General features: G+C 40.0%; 1 protein-coding gene and 1 pseudogene across 1 annotated transcript in view; one reads left to right on the forward strand and one right to left on the reverse strand.

Annotated features, from left to right (window-relative positions):
- The window catches only part of SPPL3 (signal peptide peptidase like 3), a 109,522-nt gene extending 86,927 nt beyond the window's left edge, over nucleotides 1–22,595 (reverse strand). Inside the window, exon 1 of the mRNA XM_033098144.1 lies at nucleotides 22,084–22,595. Within this exon, the coding sequence (XP_032954035.1) occupies nucleotides 22,084–22,106 (23 nt within the window). The 5' untranslated portion in view covers nucleotides 22,107–22,595. The remainder of the gene's footprint in view (nucleotides 1–22,083) is intronic.
- On the forward strand, nucleotides 4,283–4,595 carry LOC117017670 (60S ribosomal protein L36-like; annotated as a pseudogene).
- Nucleotides 22,596–26,088: the final 3,493 nt, after the last annotated feature.

The raw sequence follows: 26,088 nt of genomic DNA on the forward strand, positions 1-26,088 counted from the left end.
CGATTCCCACATGGGCCAGTGGGCTGCCACCCTCCACAATAAGACTGAAAACAACAACTTGACTTGGAGCTGATGGGTCCTGGAAAAACACACTGTTCCCCAATATTCTCCAATAAAAATTTTTTTAAAAAGCGAAAAACAACTCATTGAATTATACACTTGAAGTAGGTGAATTTTACTGTAGGTAATTACACCTCAGAAAGTTGATTAAAACTTTAAAAATTAAATGGGAAATGAAAAATATCAAAGTTAGAAATAAAAAAGGAATCACAAAGGCCAAAGTAAAAGAGATCAGAATTATTAGTGAATACCATACATATTTACATGCTAATAAATTTAAAAACTTAAGTCCAATGGATAATATGCTATTAAATTATTAAATACCAAAATTGATACAAGAAAACAAAATTGATACAATAAACCAACCTGTAACAGAAGAGACTGACCAAGATAATTACAAATTACCCAACCACCTTTTCTTTACTTCCTCAAGAGCACTAAAACTCAACAGCTTTACACAGGAATTTAAATATTTCTAACAAAATTGTGGCAGAGTGACCTCAAAGTGCTTTGGAGGAAGTATTATTCAGGTCTTAAAACTGACAAGATAAAAATTAAAAAGAAAACTACAGGACAATCTTATGAATAATGATGTGAGAATCTTAAATAAAACTCAAGCAATTAAAGCAATACCTCAAGAGATTAATTAAAAACTAGGTTTTGTTCCAAGAATGTAAGGTTTTTAAAATAAGTAAAACTACTGATACCATACAAGCAAAAGATTCATGCAAAATGTCATGATAGCAACAGACTCTACATTTTATAAAATTCAACCAATCTCTCTTTTTATAAAATGCAGCAAAGAACTTTTCCAAACTAATTAAAACATCTACATTATGGGGTGGGGGGCGTCACCCCGGTTGAGAACCACTGCTCCCTAGGTCCACAACTTCAGGCCTCAGGGTTTGGTGTAGATCAAGTTCCAAGGAAAATGAGCATCTCCAGGTTAACAAATTTTCACAAATACCCCAAAGAAAGAATCTACCACAAGAGCCAGCAGAAAAGCAGACTAGACATTTCAGATATGAATGTATCATACAAGGTCTGACAATTAAGTTCGTGAACTCATCCTAGAAAAAGTGCTACATACCTCATCGCTGAATATCACTACGGTCACCTTCCAAGTACTCCCCTTGGGAAGCTATGCACCGACGCCAGCGCCTAGTCCACCCTTCAAAGCAATTTTGGAACTCTTTCTGGAATGGCCATCAGAGCTGTCGTCGTATTACCCTTGATGTCCTGAATGTCATCAAAATATCTTCCTTTCAATATTTCCTTTATCTTCGGTAAAGAAAGAAGTCACTGGGGGCCAGGTCAGTTGAGTAGGGAGGGTGTTCCAATACAGTGATTTGTTTACTGGTTACAAACTCCCTCACAGACCGTGCCCTGTGAGCTGGTGCATTGTCGTGATGCAAGAGCTCCTTCGGGACTATTTTTGCACATGCCTTTCTCAAGCTAAGATTTTCAGCTAACATTTTCCTGTTTCTCTTTCGATGTTTACTTGGTCTGCTATGCTTCTCACAGTCAGCCGACGATTTTGACACACAATCTGACGAATTTTTGCAATGTTTTCGTCGGTTCTGCTCATTATTGGCTGCCCTGACCTCTCTTCATCAGTGACGTGTTCTCTTCCCTGAAAAAATGTTTAATCCATTTGTACACTGCCGTTTTCTTCATGGCATTATCCCCATAAACTTGGACTAACATGTCCCTGATTTCACTTCCACTCTTCCCAAGTTTAACAAGAAATTTAATGCTTGTTCGTTGCTCTAATTCAAGCTCATTCTCACGACACACAAAACCATGCAACAACAATAATGAACACCTCTCAGCAAGACCCCGCCACATGTCGACACAAACACAGCTGTGAGACACTGATATACCAAGGTTATGAAACCTTACCGAGCTGTTTGTACAGTGGTGCTCATGTAAGCAAATGGTGGCAAGTTCGTGAAGTTAATTGTCAGATCTCATAGACTATAACCATTTATATGTTTAAGGAAATAAAAGGTTCTTGAAAATATGAACAAGAAAAAATATAAATAAAAATAAAACAATCTACATCGAGTTTGATAATTAAATACGAGTGGCTTTCCATTTAAAAGAGCAAGGGGCATCTGGTTTCAGCTATTTAAAAGAGTGTATTACATATTCTTTACTCCAAAGTAGTTTTTCTTTTGAAGGGACAAATAAAATGAGAATTACAAAAATTACTCCAAGATATATATCACTACATGATTCTATGTAAAATTTAAGCAAAGAATCACAATAGTCTACTATAGTTGTTGGATATAAAGCAAATCTCCAAAAATCAATGATATTTCTATACACCAGGAATAACCAGCTAGGAAAAAAAATGGGGAAACATCTCCATTAAAACAGCAACAAAAAGTATAAAACAACTGGTAATCAGTATAGTTAATTTATTTTAAAAAAACAAAACTAAACTTTAATGGGGGAAAAACTAGGTTGGTTGCAGAAAATACACCATGAAGGCAATTTTGTCCAAGTTAAAAAAAAAAAAATGTTCTTTCAATTAATATACTAACCAAATACTTTATGGAACCTGAGAACTTGGAAAAGTTAATGGGAAAAAAAAAAAGAAAGAATATTTCATAACAACATAAAGATATGATTACTAAAAGCAATGCCTAATCAAGCAATTGGGTCTCAAACTGATAAATGACTTTCTCTTGCAAATAAACCAAGTAGGCTGCGGATTCCTTCACTTGCTGACCATCTCTGACACCAGTTTTTATGCAGTGTTTAAATGGTACATTCATAACAGATCAAATCTTTCATTTCCTACACCATAGCTTATATTATCTGTGGTACAGCTAAAATGAACAATTCATGACCAAGATAGAATCCATAACTCAAGGTTCCTATATAAAAGGTATTGCAGGTCAAATATTTTTTCTGAAATACTTCTAAATGAATGTCTTAAATTCTTCTGTTTTATAGTTTTACCATATCATACACAATGAAGTAAAGCTGAAGCTTCATATTAACTTGTCCTGTGGACAAAGTAAATTGTAGTCACATGCAATTCACCTCTGAAAAGCACCTGTCCTTTTGAATCATCTCACAATAGACTTTGGGGTATAAGCGGACGAAAAAGGCTCCACACATGGTCTGTTAGGTAATTCCAAAGACTGCTTCTTTTCTTCCCCAAGTTAGGATTTAATTTCCTGTCTTTAGCATTTCTTGAGATTGGATACAAGAAAGAACACAACTGTTGAGTGGCACTTCCCAAAATAGTGTTAAGGGAGACCTGTTTCAGGTATTAAGATGCCAAACAAACTTTTCCTTGGGCAAGTCAGTGTCTTTTAACATTTAAACAAAATTAAACAGGTTTCTTTTTTACTGCCCGACTTCTCAGAGCTCATAATATACTAATTCAAACTATGAATTTCCAAGAGAAGGATTTCATATGCAGCCTTTTCAAGCTTACTTGATTAAAGGTTCCCTTTATTTTCAGAGAAACATTTAATGGCAAACAGCCTTGGCTTTAGAGTCAAAAATACCTGTGCTCAAATTCTAGCTCTGCTATTCATTAACGATATAATCTTGTGTGAGTAATCAGTTTTTCAACTGTAACATGGGGGAAATACTATTACCTATACTTCAGAGGACGGATTGAAGGATAAATTATATACACACACAGAGCTAACTACATGCCTGATAAACTTTCAACAAAACTGCAATTTGTCCTCCCGAAAGCCAAAGCTGATGATGCTTATTCCTATACTCCACCTCTTTGTTCCCTTCCTTTTATTTTTTTCCCTTCAGTTTTCATTCCTGGGATTAATATTCTTGTTTGATTTTCTTTTAATTTAACTGTTAGTTAAGGTAACCATACTTAAAAGCTCTCTCGTATATATTGGCTGACACCTTTGGACTAAATACTAGAGGACAGAATGAAAAAGAAGTAAGTTAGTGAAATGAAAACAGCAAGATACAGCATCACGGTGTATATAGTATGCTATCATTCTATTAAAAAGGGTTTACACAAAAGAATGAAGTTGAATGCTTACTACATACAAAAATGGACTTAGAATAGATCAAAGTCCTAAACATAACAGCTAAAACTATAAAACTCTTAGAAGAAAACGGGGGGATGGGAAGTGGGACAGAAAAAGAAAAAATAAATTGGACTTCATCAAAATTAAAACCTTATGTTTGGCCCTTCAGCTGCACCAGCCATTGAGGAACAGCAGCCATGGCTCTGCGCGACCCCATGGCCACGGCCTCAACAAGGGCCACAAGGTGACCTAGGACGTGAGCCAGCCGAGGCATGGCCGCCACCACGGGGACCTCACCAAGCACACCAAGTTCACGTAGGACATGATCCGAGACGTGTGCAGCTTTGTCCCCTAGGAGGAACGCACCATGGAGCTGCTCGAGGTCTCTAAGGAAGAGTGGGCCCTGCAGTTCATCAAGAAAAGGGTAGGGACACACCCATGCCAAGAGGAAGAGAGGAGCTAAGCAATGCCCTTGCAGCCACGAAGAAGGCAGCAGCCAAGAAGGACTGAACTCCACTGCCTCTGTGTGCGATAAGACCTTTTCAGAAAAACAAAACAAAAAAAAACTTATGTGCACCAAGGGATACTAGATCTATTAACAAAGTGCAAAGGCAACCTAAGGAATGGTAAAACGTATTTATTTGCAAGTTATATAACTGATATCCAGAACATATAAAGAACTACAACTCAACAATAAAACCAAAACAACCAGAATAAAAAATGGGCAAGGAACTTGAATACACATTTCTCCAAGTCTGGCCAATAAGCACACAAAAAGCTGCTCAGCATCACTAATCACTCGGAAAATGCAAATCAAAACCATAATGAGACACCACTTCATACCCATTAGGATGGCTATTATTTTAAAAAAACAAAACAAAACAAAAAACCCAGAAAATAAGTGTTGGCGAAGATGTGGAGAAACTAGAACCCATGTGCACTGCTGGGGATGTAAAATGGTGCAGCTGCCATGGAAAACGGTATGACAGTTCCTCAAAAAAATTAAACACAGAATTACCATATGCTCTAGCAATCCCACTTCTGGGCATATATCCAGAAGATTTGAAAGCAGGGACTCAGACAGGTATTTGTACACCCCTGTTCGTAAGCCACATTATTCATAATAGCCAGAAGGTGGAAGCAACCCAAGTCCACTGACAGAAGAATGGATAAACACAGTATGTGATATATTCCATATAATAGAATATTATTTAGCCTTAAAAGGGAAGGAAATTCTGACACAGGCTGCAACATGGATGAACCCTGAGGACATTATGCTAAGTGAAATAAGCCAGTCACAAAAGGATAAATATTGTATGATTCCATTTATATGAGTTACTTATAGTCAAATTCATTGAGACAAAGTAGAATGGTGGTTGCAAGAGACTAGGGGAGGGTATAATGGGGACTTAGTGTTTAATGGGTATAGAGTTTCAGTTCTGTAAGATGAAAAAGTTCTGGAGATGGATGATGGTGATGGTTATACAACATTGTGAACATACTTAATGCCACTGAATTGTACTCTTAAAAATGGTTAAATGGAAAATCTTGTTTTGTAATTTACCACAATAAAAAAAAAGAGGATTACATAGGATTATACATATATATGTGCATAAAATTATACATATATAATCTTAATTTAGACTAAATTCTAAATTTAAAAATTTATATGTAAAAGGCAAAGTATTAACCCTAACCCTAACCCATTCCTATTTAGAGGAAAATATAGAATACCTTGAGGACCTCAAGCTAGAAAAGGATTTCTTATGACACAAAAGCACTCACCATAAAAGAGACGGATAGATTCAGCCGTAGGTAAGAAACCCTAGAAAATTCTTAAACATGAATATGTACAAGAATGTTCACAGAACTCTCTGAAATAGTCCCAAACTGGAAACCTAAATATCCATCCACAGAAGCACGTATAAATAAATTATAGTATATTCATACGATGGAACATTATATAGCTGCAGAAATGAGTGCAACGCCTGGGACAAATCTTAGAAACAATAGTGACCGAAAAAAGCAAATTATAAAATACAATACATATCATCTTTATTAATACTCAACTTCATTAAAATAAAGCAAAACTAAACATGCTGTACAGTAAAACATAAAAATGGAGTAAACATAAAACTAGTTTTCTGAAAAGCAAGGGAATAATGACAGTGGTTATGAGAAGGAGAGGCGATAGCTGATCAGGTAGCAGACGGTCACAATTCAATTGCCTTCAGGGGCTCGGTAAGTAACATCCACTAGCGATGCAGTGATTCATTGTACAGCAACAGAAAATGGTGGGGACTGAGGCAAATCAGAAAATGTAAGCTGTGAGTAAAGGTACTCAAAGATTAAGACATGTTGACCAAATTAAGTCCCTGCGATCATCATATGATTGATTGGGACACACAGTCTATACAATGGCCCACGGAAATCTCTTTTCTCTTGAAGTTGTCTTAATTACATTTGCTGGCATCTCACAAAGCAAATGGCAGCAGTCTAACAACACTTTCTGAGGTATATAAATGTCTAATCACTATGCTGTTTGGTACACCTGAAACAAATTTAAAAAATTTTTTTAAATAAAAAATAAAGTACTGGAAGGGAGGGACAGAAGGATGAAGGACAAAACAGGATCCTGTTTATTCTGTTTTAATTACTATAGTGAAGCCCCAAAAAGTATAAAGTTATTAATTATAGAGATCAAATCTACCACCTTATTCTGTCTAACGAAGTGAGCTATGTGGTCAAACAGTACAAGTAGGATTTAATTGTGATAAAGAACAGGCCAAAACAGACCCTGAACATCTAGAACAATTAGAATAAGGACCAAACATCAATAGCAGTTCTCACCGATTTCTTTCACTTGTTAAGAACTCTAGAGTCGGTACATCCTAATGATGAGAGGGACTGGTTTTTTCCTTCCTCCTGTTAAGTAATCTCTATTCTCAACCAAAAATGTAAGCTTATGGAAGGAGCTTGCCTCTCTGACCCTAGAAACACTCTCTTCTTCATTAAAAAAAAAAAAGCAGTAACAATATAAAAATTAAAGAACCAGAAATACAGGCTGATCAACCACTCATCTACATTTCCTAGATGTACAGCACACACACACACACACACACACACACACACACACACGAGAAGAAGCTCAGTCCTCCAGGACTGTGTTGTTCAGTATGGGAGTTGCTAGCCACATGCAGCTACCAAGCTCTTGAAATGGGGCTAGTCTGAACTGAGAAGACTTTGTGCTAAAAAAAATAATGTAAAATATCACGTTAACAATTTATGTATTGATTACATGCACTCAATGATACAAATGTATTTGATACACTGGGCTAAATAAACTAGTATTAAAATTAATTTCACCTGTTTCTTTGTACTTTTTAAAGTGGCTATCAGAAAACTTTAAACTACATATGAGCATGTATCTTATATTTCTATCGCACAGTGCTTCCCCAGAAAAGGTCATATTTTACAAATAATTCCTCTAGTGATTACCTTCTTGGCAAAGGAGAGATATGGAGGACTTCTTCCCCTGCTCCACGCCACCAAAAAAAACGAAGCAAAAAAAAAAAAACCCCCCAAAAAACTCCCGTCATTAAACCAGCCCCAGTCCTAGGGATGATGCGGCAGGCTGCCAGAGTAATTTGGTCCATTCACTAACACCAAGGGAAGGAACTAGTTTAACATTAATCATCTGATGCTAATTTCTTCCTAATGGTTCTAGCATGTTTAAAAAATAAAATGAGTAGCCCAAAGAAATTTTGCAAGCCAAAAGACTGTATGTTTCCCCCAATGCTAGATTTTCAGGTAACTAAAATTGATGTTCTACTACACCGTTAAGAACAGACAGATCTAACATTTTAAACCACTGCTTTTTCCCTCTATAAACCCTTAAATATAAGCGTTACACAAATAAAAAACACTTCACATACTAGGATGGCTTTAATAAAAAAGATGGACAATGACAAGTGTTGGTGAGGACGTGGAGAAATTAGAACCCTCATATACTGCTGGTGGAAATGTAAAATGGTGCAGCTGTTTTGGAAAAGTTTTGGCAGTTCCTCAAAGTGTTAAGCACAGAGAAACCCTATGAGCCAGCAATTCCTCTTCTAGGTATTCACCCAAGAGAAATGAAAACACACATCTGCACAAAAACTTGTACACATATGTTCACAGTAGCATTAGTCATAATAGCCAAAACATAAAACAACCCAAATATTCGCCAATGTTCATTCAGTAAATGCAAAAAATAGAATGTGGTCTATCCATACAATGGAATATTATTCAGTAGTAAAAAGGAATGAGGTACTAATACATGCTACAACATGGATGAAACATAAAGACATCAAGCTAAGTGAAAGAAATCAAAAGACCACATATTGTTATTTCATTGATATGAAACAGGCAAATAAATCCATAGAAACAAAAAGTACATTAGTGGCTGCCAGGCGCTGAGGAAAAGAGGGGAAAGGAGTAATTGCTAATGGGTACAGAATTTCTTTTGGGATGAAAAAAATGTTCTAAAATTGATTATGGTGATGGTTGCTCAACTCTGTGAATGTACTAAAAACCACACTGGACTGTATACTTTAAATGAGTGAATTCCCCATAAAGTCAGAAACAAAAGGATGCCCACCTTTTTTCACTTCAATTCAACATCGAACTGAAAGTTCTAGCCAATCAGGCAAGCAAAAGAAATAAAAGACATCCGAATTATAAAGGAAGAAGTAAAACTAGTTCTACTCACAGACGACATGATTTTATATATATAATCCTAAAGAATACACAAAACGACGACTATAGCTAATGGACAAATTTGACAAAGTTGCAGCTGTACAAGACTGACATGCACAAATCACTTATATTTCTATCCATTGGAAATGAACAATCCAAAAAGGAAATTAAGAAAACAATTTAATTTTCAATAGCATCAAAAAGAGTAAATAAAATACTTCAATCAACAAATGGGCAGAGGACCTGAAAGGACATTGCTCCAAACAAGACCTACAGATGGCCAACAGACATAAGATGCTCAACATCACTAATCATCAGAGAAATGCAAATAAAAACGACAATGAGGTATCACCTCACCCCTGTCAGAATGACCATCATCAATAAATCAACAAGTGTTGGCGAGGATGTGGAGAAAAGGGGACCCTTATGCACTGCTGGTGGGATTGCAAATTGGCACAGCCACTACGGAAAATAGCATGGAGGGTCCTCAAAAAATTAAAAATAGAACTACCTTATGACCAAGCAATTCCACTCTTGGGTATTTATCCAAAGAAACCTAAAACACTAATTTGAAAATACATATATACCCCTATGTTTACTGCAGCGCTATTTACAATGGCCAGGAAATGGAAGCAACCGAAATGCCCATCAAAAGATGGCTGGATAAAGAACATGTGATACATATATACAATGGAAATTACTCTAGTATAAAAAATAATAAAATCCATTTGTGACAACATGGATGGACCTACAGGGTATTATGCTAAGCGAAATAAGTCAGACTGAAAAAGACAAATACCATATGATCTCCCTTACATGTAAAATCTAAAGAACAAAATAAAGAAAACATAAACAGACTCATAGATAACAAACTGATGGTTACTAGATGGGAGGGGGTTCAGGGCTGGGTGAGAAAGGCGAAGGGATTAAGAAGTACAAATTGGTAGTTACAAAACAGTCACGGCAATGTAAAGTGCAGTATGGGGAATATAGTCAATAATTTTGTAAAAACTATGTGTAGTGTCAGATGGATACTAGACTTATGGGGGGATCACTTCATAAATTATATAAATGACTAACCACTATGTTGTACACCTGAAACTAATATAATATGGAATGTCAACTATAATTTTAAAAAATAGTCACAGGGATATAAAGTACAGCATAGGGAATATACTCAATAATATTGTAGTAATTGTACAGTGTCAGATGGGTAATAGACTTACTGGGGTTATCACTTTGTGAGGTATATAAATGTCTAATCACTATGTTGTTTTGTACACCTGAAACTAAAAAATAATATTTTAAATAAAAAATACAGTACTGGAAGGGAGGGACAGAAGGATGGAAGAAAAAAAGGGAGACTGTCAACCTAGAATTCTATACCTAGCATAAATATCTTTCAACAATGAAAAATAAAGATCTATTTTAGTTTTTAAAACTTTCTTAAAAATTTATTTTAAGTGTGTTTTTCCAGGACCCATCAGCTCCAAGTAGTTGTTTCAATCTAGTTGTGGAAGGCACAGCTCACAGTGGCCCATGTGGAGATCGAACTGGCAACCTTGTTAAGAGCACCGCGCTATAACCAACTGAGCTAACCAGCCACCCCCTACAGATCTGTTTTAAACAAACAAACAAAAGGAGTAAAGTATTTAGGAATAAGTTTAATCAAGGAGGTACAAGATTTACACACTGAAAACTACAAAACACTGTTGAAAACAAGAAAACCTAAATAAACGAGAACACTGTTAAAATAAAAATACTCCCCAAAGTGATCTATGGATTCAGTGTAATCACTATCAAAATCCTAATGGTCTTTTCTTGAAGAAATGGAAATGCTGATCCTCAAATTTATATTGAATCGGAGGACCCTGAATAGCCAAATCAACCTTGAAAAAAAACAATACTGATGGCCTCACCCTTCCCTATTTCAAAAAAGTGTGTGGTACTGGCACATGGATAGACAAACTATGTCAGTGGAACAGAACTGAGAGTCCAGAAATAAACCCATATATCTACGGCAAATTGATTTTGACAAGGTGCCAAGATCAGTTGATGGGGAAAGAATTGTCTCTTCAACAAGTGATCCTAGGACAACTAGATATCCACATGCAAATGAACAAAGCTGGACCTCTATCTGACATCGAAACAGAAATTAACTTAAAATGAATCAAAGACCTAAACACAAGAGCTAAAAATCATAAAACGTTGAGAAGAAAACATAGGAGCAATCTTCATGAGTTTGAATCATGTGATGATTTCTTAAACGTGACACCAAAAGCACAAGTGATAAAACAAAAACAGATAAATTGGACTTCATCAAAATTAAAACCTTTTGTACATCAGAGGATACTACCAAGAAAGTAAAAAAGATAACCTACAGAAGAAGATAAAATATTTGCAGATCATATAATTGGATATGGGTCTAGTATCCGGAATATATAAATATTATAATTCAACAACAGACAGACGACTGATTCAATTTTTTAAAATGGGCAAAATGAGAGGCCAGTTGGATCAGCAGGTTAGAGCGTAGTGCTCGTAACACCAACGTCACCGGTTGAATTCCCACATGAGCTGCGCCCTCCACACCTAGATTGAAAAAAAAACCAACAACAACGACTCAACTTGGAGCTGATGGGTCCTGGAAAAACACACTGTTCTCCAATATTCCCCAATAAAAATGTTTTTTAAAAAATGGGCAAAGGGGAGCTGGCCCGGTGGCTTAGGTGATTGGAGCATCATGCTCCTAATGCCAAGGTTGCCAGTTCGATTCCCACATGAGCTCTTCCCACTAAAAGGACAAGGTTTAATTTTGTGGTTATCTTTGGTTTTCACCATATGGCTTGCTTCGCCTGAAAGAATGAAACAGAAATGGCACTGTGCCAGTTCTGAACCTGAGCCCCAAGAAGTCTTGCAGATTTCCACTTGCCCTCCTCCAGTGCCTCTGCCACTGCCATGAAAAGAACTTACCCGGGTAGCTGATGTCCATTCAGCCTGGGCCCACCATCCAGCTGACTTACAGATCTGAAGAAAAGAGCAAACTTGCCCCAGCCAATCTGCAGATCTGTGCAAATATTTGATTCCTATTTTAAGCCCCTCAATTTTGGGGTAATTTGTTATTCAGTATTATTGTGATAATAGCTATCCCATATAGCAACCAATTCTCCAACACTGCATTTTCTGAAGAGATTCCATAAATTAAACAGTGATTATCAAGGTAACATTTGAATAATAATAGTTTCATTTGCTTAGCCTAAGAAAATGTTCTACCCAAATAATATTTGATACTTGCCCCTTTTAAGCTCTTAAACTGAGGGTTGATAGTGATTTAAGATATCACACACTCTTTTCATCTTAATAATTTTACTTTTCTTAGGGTTATACAACTAACACTATTTTAATAAATTACGTGCCAAACCACTGAGGATAAAGACATGAACAAAACATAATCCATGTCCTGAAGGATGGACAAGGGGAAGAACAAGGAAGCGAACAACTGAAAGAGGCAAGTGCAGCGTAACAGGTAACACAAAGGAGGGTCATCCCAGAGCAAAGATGGGAATGAAGATATACAGCCATAACTAAGATTGAAGACAACAACTTGACTTGGAAAAAGGGCCTGGAAGTACACACTGTTCCCCAACAAAGTCCTGTTCCCCTTCCCCAATAAAATCTTTAAAAAAAAAAAAAAAAAGAATGTCTCCAAGATCTCTAGCTGTGACGCCAAACTAGACGCACTCGGCTATGGAACAGGCTAAGAACTGCCCAATCACCAAATGTTGACTCGTTATCAACTTGGTAAGTCTAAATTGAAGCACAATCCTGGATTTCCAGATCTGTGCTGGGCCATGTTTACCTCTACTGTATGAGGATTCTGGATTAGTTTCCTATCCTATAGTAGCTGGCTCTACTTTTCATTTGGTCTTACTACTTGAAGCTTAGTGATGCTTGAGTCTTTAACCTTCACTTTTGCTTCTACTTTCCAATCACATCTGCTATTCACAGTTCTTGCCTACTTCTACTTGTTGTTCTCTTTTTTCTAAGTTGGTTAATGACCCTTATTTCTGGCTTTTAGAGCCTTTGCTATCCATGAATAACAGCCTAATAACTCATCCTTAGGCCTGTAGGTTTTTTTCACCATTGTATGTACAGCATGCAAAGGTTCAAAAACAGAAACAAACTCTTAATCCCCCAATCTTCTGGTTTATGCTTATTCTAGATAACTAGTTATTTAATTCTGATCTAAGACTGAGGCACTGCTGGATCTATGAAATTTTAGGTATGCACACACCAGGCCAAGAAAATTTTTAAATTGCCCTTTCTGAATAATAATTACTAAAAAAGAGACAAGAAATAAGTTAAAAGAGGAACAGTCTTTTAGAAGTAGGAAAAATATGAAAGCAAAATAACTTCGTTTTTTAAGGTGTTTAGCTTTTTAAACAAAAGTTTACAAGTACATACAAAGAATATGAATTTCTGAAGTAGCAGAGAAAATGTTAAAATTGCTCAGAAGCTAGTTTCCATATAGCTTATAGTTCCTCATGCCTCAAAAGAAGTTTCCCACAAAATATTTTCATCTGAGCATGTTACTGAAATTTTTTCCCTAAAACTGTTTTGCTAATTGCAAAAAAAAAAAAAAAGAGCTTCTCCACTTTAAAAAAACAGTATGTCACACATTTAACAAGTGCCTGTTTGGGATGAAGACTACTCTGCAGAGCCTAGTCCGTGGTCAATGTCTCCCTTACGTGTTCAGTCCCAGGCTGAGCCGCTTTCTTTTTCTAAAGGCTGTATAAATATTAGGAAGTTAGGCAAATCTGGCCACAACACTTGACCCAACTTAATGGTAACAATTTTACTTCGAATTCTCTTCAAAGAGCAAAGAGATTTTAATATTAGGTAAGTATTCTCTCCTCTCTTCTGTGTGCCCCAGCACATTTTTAGGGAGATATTCTACTCTAAAACCCAGTATTGGGCAAATTTCACCTCGAAAATATTCACTCCTTAAAAAAAAAAATCTGAGCACCTACTATGTGTAAGTCCTTGCACCATGAAATTAATGACTTTGATCCTATCCTTACAGAGTTTACCATCAAGGTGGGAAGACAGCCACATAAATACATTCAATACCAGGTCACAAAATCCTAAGTGCTGCCATATGACAGGATCAGATAAAGAACTACCAGCATCAGAAGAATATTTCTCCTGGGCTAATCAGAATGCTGTTACGGAAGGTCAGAATGTCAGCTAAACCTTGAAAGATGGGTAGGACTTAACGCATTTAGAGACTTCGGAGAAAGGCTAACCAGGTACATGAGTTGAATTAAAAAGGGAAACAGTGAGTAATTCAATTTGACTGAAATAACAAGTATTTTAAAGAAAATATAGGGAAGAAGGGTTATAAGGCCAGATTGTTTTGAAAGTCAGACTGAAGAGGTTGGATTTTATACTGTAGGCAATTACAGAAACCGTAGAACATCCAAATGAAATACAATCTGAACTAGTGGCAATGTAAAGGCCAACAGAGACACAAAGACTAAATGAACACACCAAGCATTCATTCCCCATTAAGGTCTCTTCACAACTCCTGACAAATCCATGATTTAAAAAAAAAAAAAAGTCAAAATCCCTAAACTTAAACTATAGTAAAAAAAAAAATCTCTTTTCAAGATCAGTTTCTCCTTCTCCCTGGCTTCAAACAAGGGGGGAAAAAAAAACAAAGAAAACAAAAGACCCTTACGACCCCGCTATCTGTATCAACCACCCTCTTTCCTTAGTCTTTCACATCTTACCTCTCAAACAAACAGCCAGTACTCAAAGGATGCCTTTATTTCCTCATTACCCATCCCTAATTTGGCTGTCACCCTCACCATTCTGATCTTTATTAGTGCACTTTCAATAATGACTTCCTTTGCAAATTCAATAGCTTGTTTCTTCTGCTCTTTGAACCCTGTAGCTTTTTACACTCCTGCCCCTAAAAATTCTCTGTGCCTTTTCTCTCATCGCCACTACACTTTCTTGATTACCCTTTCTCTGATGGAGCTTCCTTTGACTCTTCCTCCTAAGCAAATTTCTCAATTGTGAGTTTCCCAAGCCTCAACTTGTGGTCTCTCTACACTCTCCCTCCTCTTGGTTAACTAACTTTAGTCTTTTAACTACCTCTAGCTAACCTAGATGTGGCCCAGGTGGCATTTCTGCAATAAGACTAGACTGAATCCCTATAAAAAAGTAATGTGAAAATATTTTTAGGTTATTAGACCTTAGTATTTTTAAGGTACTTTGGCATAACCAATGGCATAGATAAGAGAATCTGTTCTCTAAAGTTAACTTTCACTTCTAAAGTAACTTTTACTTCAAAAGTAGTCTTTTGCAAGCATTTTTAAGAAATGAATGTAAATGTCTAGAAGTTTATAAAGTCAGAGCATATAAGTCAAAGGTTTAAAAAAGTTAAGGCTGTCAGGCAAGTCCTGAAGATTTAGTCAAATCTGGAAGGTCAAACTAGACAACTTTGAGCAAAACTTAAGAGAAGGAAACAACAAATCAGGCAAGCACTATACTTAGGTCAAAAAGTCTGTATCACCAGGTGGAAGAAACAATTAACAACTTTGACACATGTCCTAGTTAGGTCAAAAGTGAAGCCCAAGCCTGAAGCCCTCAGATGAAGGGGAAGTGGGTGTGCCTGGCAGGCTTAGTGTAGAGTAAAAAAACAGATAAACTGCTAACAGCCCCTCCTTAGGCCTCTTAGGGTAGAAAAATTTCCTGTGAATTCCAAAGAAAACCAGGAAAAAACTAGGGTTATCCACACCACTGCTTTTCCCTCATTTGAGTAGATTTTGAGGGAAACTGCCTTCAAAAGATCAAAACAAAACTATCTTAGAAAAAAATTTAGCCTTTATTCAATTCACAATTTTTCTTTGTTTTACGGAATATACTGATGAACGAAACTTGTGACTAATAGGAGATGACTATTTAACACATTTCACAGGCAACAATATGGCAACTCGATGACAATTTCTATTTCTTTTTATATGGCATTATTTGGGCATGTCAATAGAATTCTCACTAGAATGGACATGTCAAAGTTTAAATGTTGGTTAAATTGTAAAACAAGAAAAATCATTAACTCTATCTAGAACCTATCTGGATCTAACAATGTAGAGAACTAATAACTCGCCTGTAGGAAGCATTTTCCATACCTTATCCACTGAATTCTCACAACAACCGTGTGGAGTAGGACAGGCATAACCATTGTACAAAATACAACACTGGGACTAAGAGTAGGTCATGGGACTAAGAGTAGATCACAGTTAATCAGAGATGACGATCACCTAAAACTAAAGACTTCCTGATTCAGAGAAACCAAAACAGAATTAGATTCTCATATCATAGGATTTCAAATAAAAATTTAATGAGTGGCAGTGACAGAATTGAATACTTAAGAGTGATCACTCATATTCCATAGAATTCACAAACATGAAAAACAACTAGGGCATACCTCTACTTTAGTGAACTTTTTTTTTTTATTCTTTAGTAGTTCTTCACTATTAATACTAGAACTCCAAAATAGAGATTATCAGGTTTTCCTACCAGGTTAGGGTAAACCCCACAAACCAAGAAATGCGATTTTCTGCTAGGTCTCTATCAGGCTAATGCTTTGGTCTAATACCTTAAAAACATTTTCAAACCTAACTTTTCCCACAACAACTCAATCTAGGCTTATCGTAGCAAACGAATGGGTCTGTTTTATTTTATGCCATAGCCCTAGTGAGAGCTGTTAACAAAATCTGAGAGGTAACAATTCATTGCAGGGATCATAGGAACCAACTGTAGGTTTTTCCTATAATACTGAAGTTGGTCATCTGCAGCCCCTCTAGATACCTAAGAGGTTCAAATTCCACAAGAGAAGCACTTTGTGTCTAACTCTTTAAGTGAAGATTTGAAAATACACTACAGTAACTCAAAGTTGCAAATGTTACTTGATTTATACACACAACAAATAAAACCAGTATTTCCCTTTAATTCCTAAGAGGGACCATTAAACTCCAGAAAATACTGATTTTTAAAAATCAAATTATCCTTATGGCTCTACTGCCAGGGATAGCAATCACATCAAGTTTCAGACGCCAAATATAGCTAACTAAAACAGCCCTTGGTTAGATAACTCCTGTTAGGGCATCTCCTGATTTTTCATGGGATGGTTTGAAGATTAAGAATGATGAAAACTAAGTAAGTTATTAATGTTGAAATAAAATACAATTAAAAAGAACTACATAACACCTTACAACTCAGTAGCACTTGTTATCTCTAAAATAAATGATCACATAGAAATCTATTTTGAGGGATGCATGAACATCAGGCATTTTCATTCATAGTACTACTTGATAAATTACAGGCTGAAATGGTTACAAACAGTCCAGTTTTTTTCCCCCAAAAGGTTTTATAAGCAGCATTGAGGAAAATGAGTTCAATACAAATTCATAGTCTTAGCTTTGGCTAATTTTAGTTTGAATCTCGCATTGCCAAAATATTATCATAGCACTTGAACTATAAGCAAAACATGTTTTTAAAATAATGAGAAAATCTAAAGTCTATGATGCTACCAAAGTTTTTTACATCAGATGCAAGGATCACAAGATACAATCAGATATGATCACAACAGATATAACACAATGATATACAACAATAATCTGAAAGTAGAAGTGAGTTCCATTAGTTCTGGAGATCTGTATTATTTTAATTCTCAGGTTTAGCACTATTTGCAAATGCCTGACAGGATAACATCTATTATCACAACAATATATCACCTTCATATAATGCAGGCCTTAGATTAGCTCTTAAAATAAGTAGCCCAGGGGAAAGGAAGCATTCTCATTCGTTTATTTAGTAAATATTTACCAACCACCTATTATACATCAGGCACTGGAAAGAGTACTAAAATAGAATCTTATTCTTGTGTAACGTTTAGTTTGTTTACTGTCATCCCCGCAGAGACACACAAGATCAGACCATGAAGAGCCATACTAAGGAGTTTGGATTTTATTCTAAATGTGGCCAAAGGCCACTGAAGAGTTTTAAGCAGACTGACATCTTCAACTTCGGTTGTGAGAAAGCCACTCAGGACCATAGGCACTGTGTGGAGAACGGAGGGAAGGAACCCACTGAAGAGGCTAATAGGGAACTCAAGGAAAAGAGTGATTGGCTTAGAGCAGTGATCGTGGAAATGGAAGTAGATTCAACGTCAGAGTCCTGGCGTCAAAGTCTTGACTTGGAACTCTTTTACTGTTTACATCCTTAGACAAGTTAAACTCTTTGAGCCTTAGTTTCCTTCATTAGCAATGCTTGTAAAGCCCTAGCACATAGAAAACACACAATAAATTATTATAATACTACATTAGTAACAAAATTCATTTGCATGAGATTCATTCACAAGGACTGACTTCCTTTCCCCCTCAACCAGCATTGACCCTAACATAGTAATTTTTAGCGAGGTTCAAGGGCAGTTATATACAAGCTCTGCATGGACTCCATCAGCAGACAAGCTCCTGTTTCTCACAGAACTCACCCTAAAATAACTGCTCCTAAGTACACATTGAGGAAGGTGTTTTTCTCAAATTAGTAAAAGTATAGTTTGCACCTTCAGTTTGTGTTTTCACATGTCTTCTTTCACTTCCTCAGTATTTAAGAGTAAAAAGAATATAAGCAGAATCTTGTGGATAAATCAGGATAAAGACTGTGGTGTTACTACCAATTATTTTAATTTTTTCTGTCAATAGCTTTTATTTAAAACTTTATTAAGGGATGGCATTCCTCATTCTTACAACACTGAGACACTAGCAAACTAAGTTACCAAAAGCTCTATCTTGTGAGTATATGCATTATAAACACTCATCTATCTGTAGCTTTCCTTACGCTTGATATTCCTTCCACAAAGAATGAACCACCGTGAAATCTACTATCATATTCAACCACTCCGTATGAACTAAGCATGAGCTGTGGGCAAGACAATGCCCTAGACACTAGGGGAGAACAAACAGCGTCCTTACCCTCACTGAGTTTACAATCTAGAAAGGAAACTAGGTATTCAGACATGAAAAGGAAGGTGTGATGCCACAGTATTAAAGAGATCACTTTCTGTTGCTGTGGTCAGAAAAATGCTACACAGCCAGGCGGAACTGGAGCCATACCCTTTGGTAACAGGATTTTGATAGAATTTGCAAGGAAGAAAGCAAGCACAGAAACCAGAGAATAGCATGAATTTATGGGTAGGGGCTTTTTTTTAAATGAAAAATTTAAGCATGTAAAAGTATACAGAATACAATAAACCATACACTCATCACTGAACTTCAACAATTATCAACTCATGGCCAATCTTGTTTTATAATTTACATGTCTTATACAAAAAAATCCTAAAGGAACTTATTTTCATATGCTTCTACATTCTTCACTAACTCCATCCTCAGACAAATCTTTATTGCCATACTACTCTCCACAGGTTGATTTTCCTAAAGGCCACATACAAATAAAGTGCGAGTCTATTTAAACAAAACAATCAACTCTTGATTATGTGCACAAACCCAGGGAACAGTGACAAAGATATTGCAAAATGATAGATAATCCAAAACTCATTTTACACACAATTTTTGAAACACCTTTTCCACATTTGTATTTCAGTGAGAATGAATAAAATGATGGGAGAATTCATGTCAAACAAACTAAAGCATCACAGGTAAAGTTCTTGGACAAATCACTTGCCCCCTTGAGCCTAAGTTTCCTCCTCTATAAAACAGAGAAAGATCACCTACCTCAGAGACTCATAAGAATTAATGAGTATACAGTAAATCCTTACTTAACATCATCCACAGGTCCTGCAACTTTAAGCAAAGCAATGTATAAATAACGAAACCAATGTTACCACAGGCTAATTAACATAAACAAGAGTTAAGTTCCCATGGCATCTCATCATTATAACAAAACAACACTGAGCAAAAGGATGTTATTCTAAGACCTGCTGTATATTAAAAGACACATGGTGCTTCTTTATGCTTTTACCCAGTTGACTCAAAAAGAACTGCAAAGCTGCCTGGTTTCCTCATCCTCTCCCCTCATATACCACCCTCTCTCAAGATGATGTAAGAACTTTCCCCATCTCAATACATGGTAAAGGTGAAGGGCTAAGCATTCTGATTTCAAGGAGCTTTGCCTGTGAAGCACATAAAGGAAGCTGACACTGAAGAAAGTATTTTAGTAGGATAATTCTTGTAAACTGTCAAACTTCACAAAATAATCCCTCCTTAACTAGCAGAGCCATCCAACATCACACAGAGGTAGTGTGTGGTCAACCTACCTAGTAAAACTCTCTTTTTTCCCATTTCTTGGCCTCTATGTTTGCTCTTTCAATCATTCACAGCCTCTATACAGCACAATGAAAACAGGAGGGCAGCCGTCAGGACTCTCAGCTGTTCCAGAGTGTTAAGAAGCTCAGGATGAGTTAGTTACAAGACATGACAGGAGTATCTTTACCTTCATTTCTTACTCTATCCATAAGAAAGCTTGAATTATAATTTTTACTCCATATCACCTGCTATTGAGAGGCGGGTCACTGTTGGTCAAAACTATCAAATTAGTTTACATGTTCATTTAAAAATACACATGCAGTCACAACTATTCACTGAGATCTTAATTCTTCCTTTATCAATTCTTTCGATCTGTTATCTTCTTGAAGTGGTATATACACCACTGAGTTCCCTTTTTAATTATCACCTTCGATCACCAATCCTCTTTCCCTGTGTGAAGAAACGACTTATAACCCCAACCACCACAAATTATCCACTCAATTAAAGCCTTCTTCCCCAAACCATTCTTTATTTTCAGGTATGACCCATTTCTTTGCTGTTTCCCTAAAATAATTATAACATAGTGAAATACAGCACTTTACAGTTTGTCATGTGCTTTGTAGTTATTCTTAATCCTTACAGCCTACGAAAAAGGTCATTTCCCTATTTTATATGTAATTAAAAAGAAATAGAGAACTTATTATCTTGTCTAATTATAAAGCAACTTAGTGGCAAACTGGACCTGTAAACCAAGTCTTCCAAATCCAAACACCAGACTCTTCCCACTCTATTATACTCTGCTCTAAGGAAAAGCCTACAGTTCCATCCCAAACCACATTTGCTTCAAAGAGTAAACCACCTTCGAACAATCTCTCTCGACTGCAACCAGATCTCCCAGGCCCACACCTACAATCATCCCATTTCTTGCTTCTCACCTTCCAGAGATGACTTTCTCCCCATTATTGAATTTGCACCCTTCATCATTCCTCAACCCCTGCTGCAAATATCCCACCTCTGCATGCCAAAGGGAGGCCTCTCCCTTCTCAGGACAGATACTATACAATCTCAGTCCATAAATTACAAAGTACGCTTCTCAGTCCTTAACAAGCTATTTAATAACTTTAAAAGTCCCATAAAAATGGACATAACTTGCAGATCCTCCATTTCCATACCTGACCCAGGACGCCACGCCACTTCAAGTTCTGAAGAACAGAGTACCAACCCTGACAAAGATTCTGCCCATGCCCCACTGTCACCAATGGCTTCCTTTCCAGAAGTTGGTTATCCAAACTGGCTCCCCTTCTGACCTCTTCACCACGGACTCCCCTCCACTGATTCCCAAGACGCTTTCCTTCTCTCACACCTGGATCTCTGCCCGCCTTACCAACTCTTCCTTCACTCCCCATCCCAATGCCAAGCAGCAGCCCCAGTTGTAAGCTCCTCGCTTACAACTTCCAAGTTCGGCCTCTTATCACCTGTCCTTCTCACCAGCTTCCTCTCAGCCCAGTTGCCCACCTTTGCCCTGGCCTGCTTCTCTCCACCCTTTCCATTCCTCCTGCCCAGAAGCCACCCCTCTAAGTCAGTTCCGGGGTCCCCGTGGGATTCAACTTCCCATCGTGGGCTTCCCACCCTCCGGGGTCACGATCCCCTTCACCATCACCTACTCCGCCCATGACCAGATGACATCCGCCGGGGCCGCCGCCTCCTACTCTCATCCTCCTCCGTTGCCGGGTCCCCGGCCGCTCACCTCCTTCCCCGAGCACCAGCCGCCCCCTCTGGTGGGGACCAGGGGGGCGTGCACCCCCAACCCCGCGGCCCTCCCAACACGCACCTGTTCCTCCTCCTCTTCCCCTCCGGCCGGCTGCGCGGGGGCCTCGACCCCCACCCCACCCACGCCGCGCCCGGGCCTCCCGAAGCCCCGCACTCACCACGAGTAGGTCTGCTCCGCCATGGCGATGACTCTCAAGGATTTCGCTGCAGGCTCTAGCCGGGCCCGGCGGCGGCGGAGGAACGAATGGGCGGCGGGCTCGCACGGGCCGGGAGTGGAAGGCGCGGCCGCGGCCCGGGCGCTCGTTCCCTCGCTCGCACGACGGGCGGGCCGGGAAGGCGACTGGCAGGGAGAGGCCGGGCTCCGAGGCGGCCCCGCTCCCTGGGCCCCGGGGCGGGGCGGGTTCCGCTCTCGGCCTCCCTCACCGGCGGCGGCGGCGGCGGCTCCGCTGCGGCTCTAAACCCAACATGGCGGCGGCGCTGAGAACAAGGGGGCCCCGGGGCGGGTGAACTGCAAGTGGGCCCCGCGCTCACTGCGCGCTGGGCCGCGGGAGCGCCGAGCTTGGGCGGCGGCGGCGGCGGCCAGGGGACATGGCCAGCGGGCGGAGGCGGCGGCGACGGCGGCGGCTGAGGGGGGCGCTAGGCGGTGAGGCGAGGCCGCTCGGTTCACACCAGCCGAGGGGAGGAGAAGAAGGGGCGGGGGCGAGCCTTGGCCCTGCGCGGGTCACGTGCCCAAAACACGTTCACGTGACGCGCGCGCCCCGCCCCTCGCGCTGGCCCATGCGCGGAGACGTTGGTTCGTCGGTTCGAGGCGACAGTTGCTCGCACAGCTCCAGGCTGTTGGGCCGCCTCACGCCGCCTGGTACTGCCCCCCTCTCCACGCGGAGCCGTCTCCTCCGGCCCCCTCCCTTCCCCTTTAGGAGGGGCTGCTGCAGCCAGCCAATCGGGACACCCTATAGGCATCCTTTGGCTGCCACTCAGCTGTCAGCCGTCAATCAACAGACTGCTGGCCACCAATCTCCAGCTGTCAGTCAACTTGTCAGTCCGCAGGCAGAGCTCAGCATCCCTTCGTTCGTATGTTCCTTGGTTCCATTCATTCGTTTAGCAAATATTCTAGGCAACCCACCTTTATTGTGCCCAGGCTCTGTGCCAAGTCCGGGGGAGGGGCCGGGCTGAGTAGAATACCCCATACTTGCCTTCATTTAATAAATCAATAGATATTTACTGGGTGCCAACTATTTATCAACTCATTCTGCTGTGTCTCTGCCCTCCCAGAGCTTACATTCTAGAATAAAAGACAAAGTCTAAGCTGACAAATAAGTGAAGATAGTTTCAGACACTGCTAAGTTTTATGAAGATGATAGATAACACAAAATAATGAGACAGAGTGGGTAGGGGTGGGGGTTACTTTTGATCAGATGGTCCAGGAAGGCCTCGCTGAGGAGGTGACATTTGAGGCAATACCTGAAGGATGAAAAGGAGCTGGCCATGCAAGAGCAAAAATGTCGGAACCACCCATCTTGGGTACTGGAGGCAGGCACAGAAGTAAACATAACAGAGCTAGACCAGAGACCAACAGAGTGAAACTGGGGCTTAAGGAGAGAGAGAGGAAGGAGGGACAAATTGCACCCCAGGGCATTGGGGAATGCTTCTCCAAGAATGGATGAGGCCACCTGAAACAGTGAGAGGTTTACCACCAGCAGAAAAGTCATTCTAGGAAGAGAGAATGGCATAAGGCGAGGCCCAAAGATGTGAAAGTTCAGAGTAAGCTTGGACCCAGGAGAAGGATGGATAATTTGCGCAGGGCAGTTTGAGAGACGAGACTGAAAAGGTACATTGAGGCCAGACTTTGAAGCACCTAACCAGTTACTATGTTCATGAATGAAAATGATCAGTGCAGCTCCACGTTTTAGAAGCATGCTTGGGCAACAGACACACTAGCCCCCCTGGACCCTCCGTCTCCAAAGGGTCCAAACGATGCCTGCACACCTGAAACCAGCACTCAAGCTCCCCTGCAGCTTGCCCAATTTGAGGCCAGGATCTAGCTCTGCTCCAGTTTCCCAGGGCCTGCCCAGGATTACAGGGAACACCACACCCTGAATCTATCTCCAAATGGATCAGCTGGCCATTGCCCATACATCTGCCACTTGCCTGTTCCCCTAGGGAAACCCTTTAATGAGAAAGCCAAGTACACTTTTCCTTCAGAAGCAATCTCTCCTTCCTCCTTCCCCCACTGCCAGGTGCCAGAACCAGTCAGGGTCAATGTGTTTCCTGAAGCTCCACCAGAACGCCCTGGAAAGAGCCAGCTGATAAGATCAAGGTCTCAGACAGGGAAGGCCCCAAGAAATGAACAAAGCACCAGAGACCCTCCCCTGACCATTCACAGAAAGGGATCAGCCTGCAAATATATGCCATAAATGGCACTGGATGTGAGGACAAGGAATCTAAATACTTGACATTAACTTAACTCTTACAACTTTGCCAGGTGCTTTTACAGAATTCCAGCTATACCTTTGAACATGACACGCTGTCATTCTGAGTCTTGAAGGGGCATGAGTGGAGCTTCAGACTCCATGGGAAAGACCAGGAGTCATTGGCACAAGTGGCTTTGGGAGGTGTAGAAGCTCCTTCTCTGGAGAGCTAAAAACAAAACAGACCAGATAGGTCACTAATGAGACAAAAAGACACACGGAGCCCCTGGGCTTTATTTCCCAGTGAGTCATAGAAGACAAAGCCAAGTGATAAGTTGGTCTTGGGTGGATGGGACAGGAGGTGCTGAGGAAAGAAAGTCAAGTCCTTCCCTGGAGCAAAGGAACCACTGTTCACATTGAGAAAAATCTGCTGGAACAAATGAGGAAGAAAGGGTCTGGGTGAAGGTATGAGGTCAGAAATGAGAAGAAAGCTTTTCTTCTCTCCATCTAAACCAGAGGCCCTCCAAGTGTCTCTTGGGAAAGCATGTGAATGCAGACCATATAAGAAGCCACACAGCATTCGACAGGCTGGGAGAGTGTCCAGGCCACGGAAATCCTGTGTACATGATCCCAGGAAGACAGTGTGTGAGCCCAGACACTGGTGGCTTGAGCATCAGGCTAAGGTGACCCAAATGTCCTGCTCAGGTCCTGCTCAGGATGTCTGCAGGCTTTTGAAGTCCCCCCAGAAGACCAGGTGGAAACAAATCAGAAGCCTGTGGGTTGGCTGGAGGCTGCTCAGCCTGGGGCACTTGGGGAGTGACTTTCAGAGAGATCAGCCAGCAGCACTGGCTCCCAGCTGGAGCAGTCCCAGGTGTATCTATGGCACCTCTGGGCCTCAGCCGGGGAGTCAGGTGTGCTTGGCAGGAGACAAAAGCATTGGCTCCCCACTCCGTCCCCATCCCACCCTCGCAGGTGAGAGGGCCACAGCTTGTGCAATGTTTATTGAAAGAGGCAATGGATGTTCCTCTAATTATCACCACAGTAATTATAGGATCGTTCCTTCTACCAAGTGTGTTCAAGAGACTTGGTGCGTCTCCCCAGGACGCGTCATCTGCCTTAGGCACAGACTCCAGGGAGCAGGCATTGCCAAGTCTGGCTGGGCTGCCTAGGCAATGCGTCTAAGAGGGTCTAAGGCTCAGGTCTGACCCGTCCCCGCCTGCTCCTCCAGCCCTTTTTTTCACCTCCACTCTCCACCGACCCCACACACACACACATACTTTATTTATACCCCACGGTGAACTGCTTGCAGCTTCCCGATGGGCTGTTCTGTTTTGCTTCCAAACCTCTGACCAAGCCCAGGAGACATTCCCATTTCCTCTTAGCTGCTGCCCATAATTTTGAGGCATGGCTTGTATGTCTAGGAAGTCTTGCTTAAACAAACCTAGGCTAGGCTAGATACTCCTCCCTTGTACTCCCACGGACCCCTGATTTACCCGTGTTGTAACATTAAGCATGATGAACTGTCACTGATTGTTTACTTGTCATTCTCTCCCACAGGCTTGTGAATGCCTTGTGGGAAAAGACTGTGGCTTGTTGCCAGTTACATCTTCAGTGCCCGGCACAGAACTTCGTTAGCTCAGAGGAGAACCTCAAAGATTATGGAATGAATGCTTGAGTGAGCGAGAAGGCAAACCGAGTTTCAGAACAACTGGTTTGGCCTGGCATCCCATGATTCTCTCCAGGATCTTATATTCA

Source organism: Rhinolophus ferrumequinum, chromosome 25 (genome assembly GCF_004115265.2).
Source record: "Rhinolophus ferrumequinum isolate MPI-CBG mRhiFer1 chromosome 25, mRhiFer1_v1.p, whole genome shotgun sequence".
Taxonomy (NCBI): Eukaryota; Metazoa; Chordata; class Mammalia; order Chiroptera; family Rhinolophidae; genus Rhinolophus; species Rhinolophus ferrumequinum.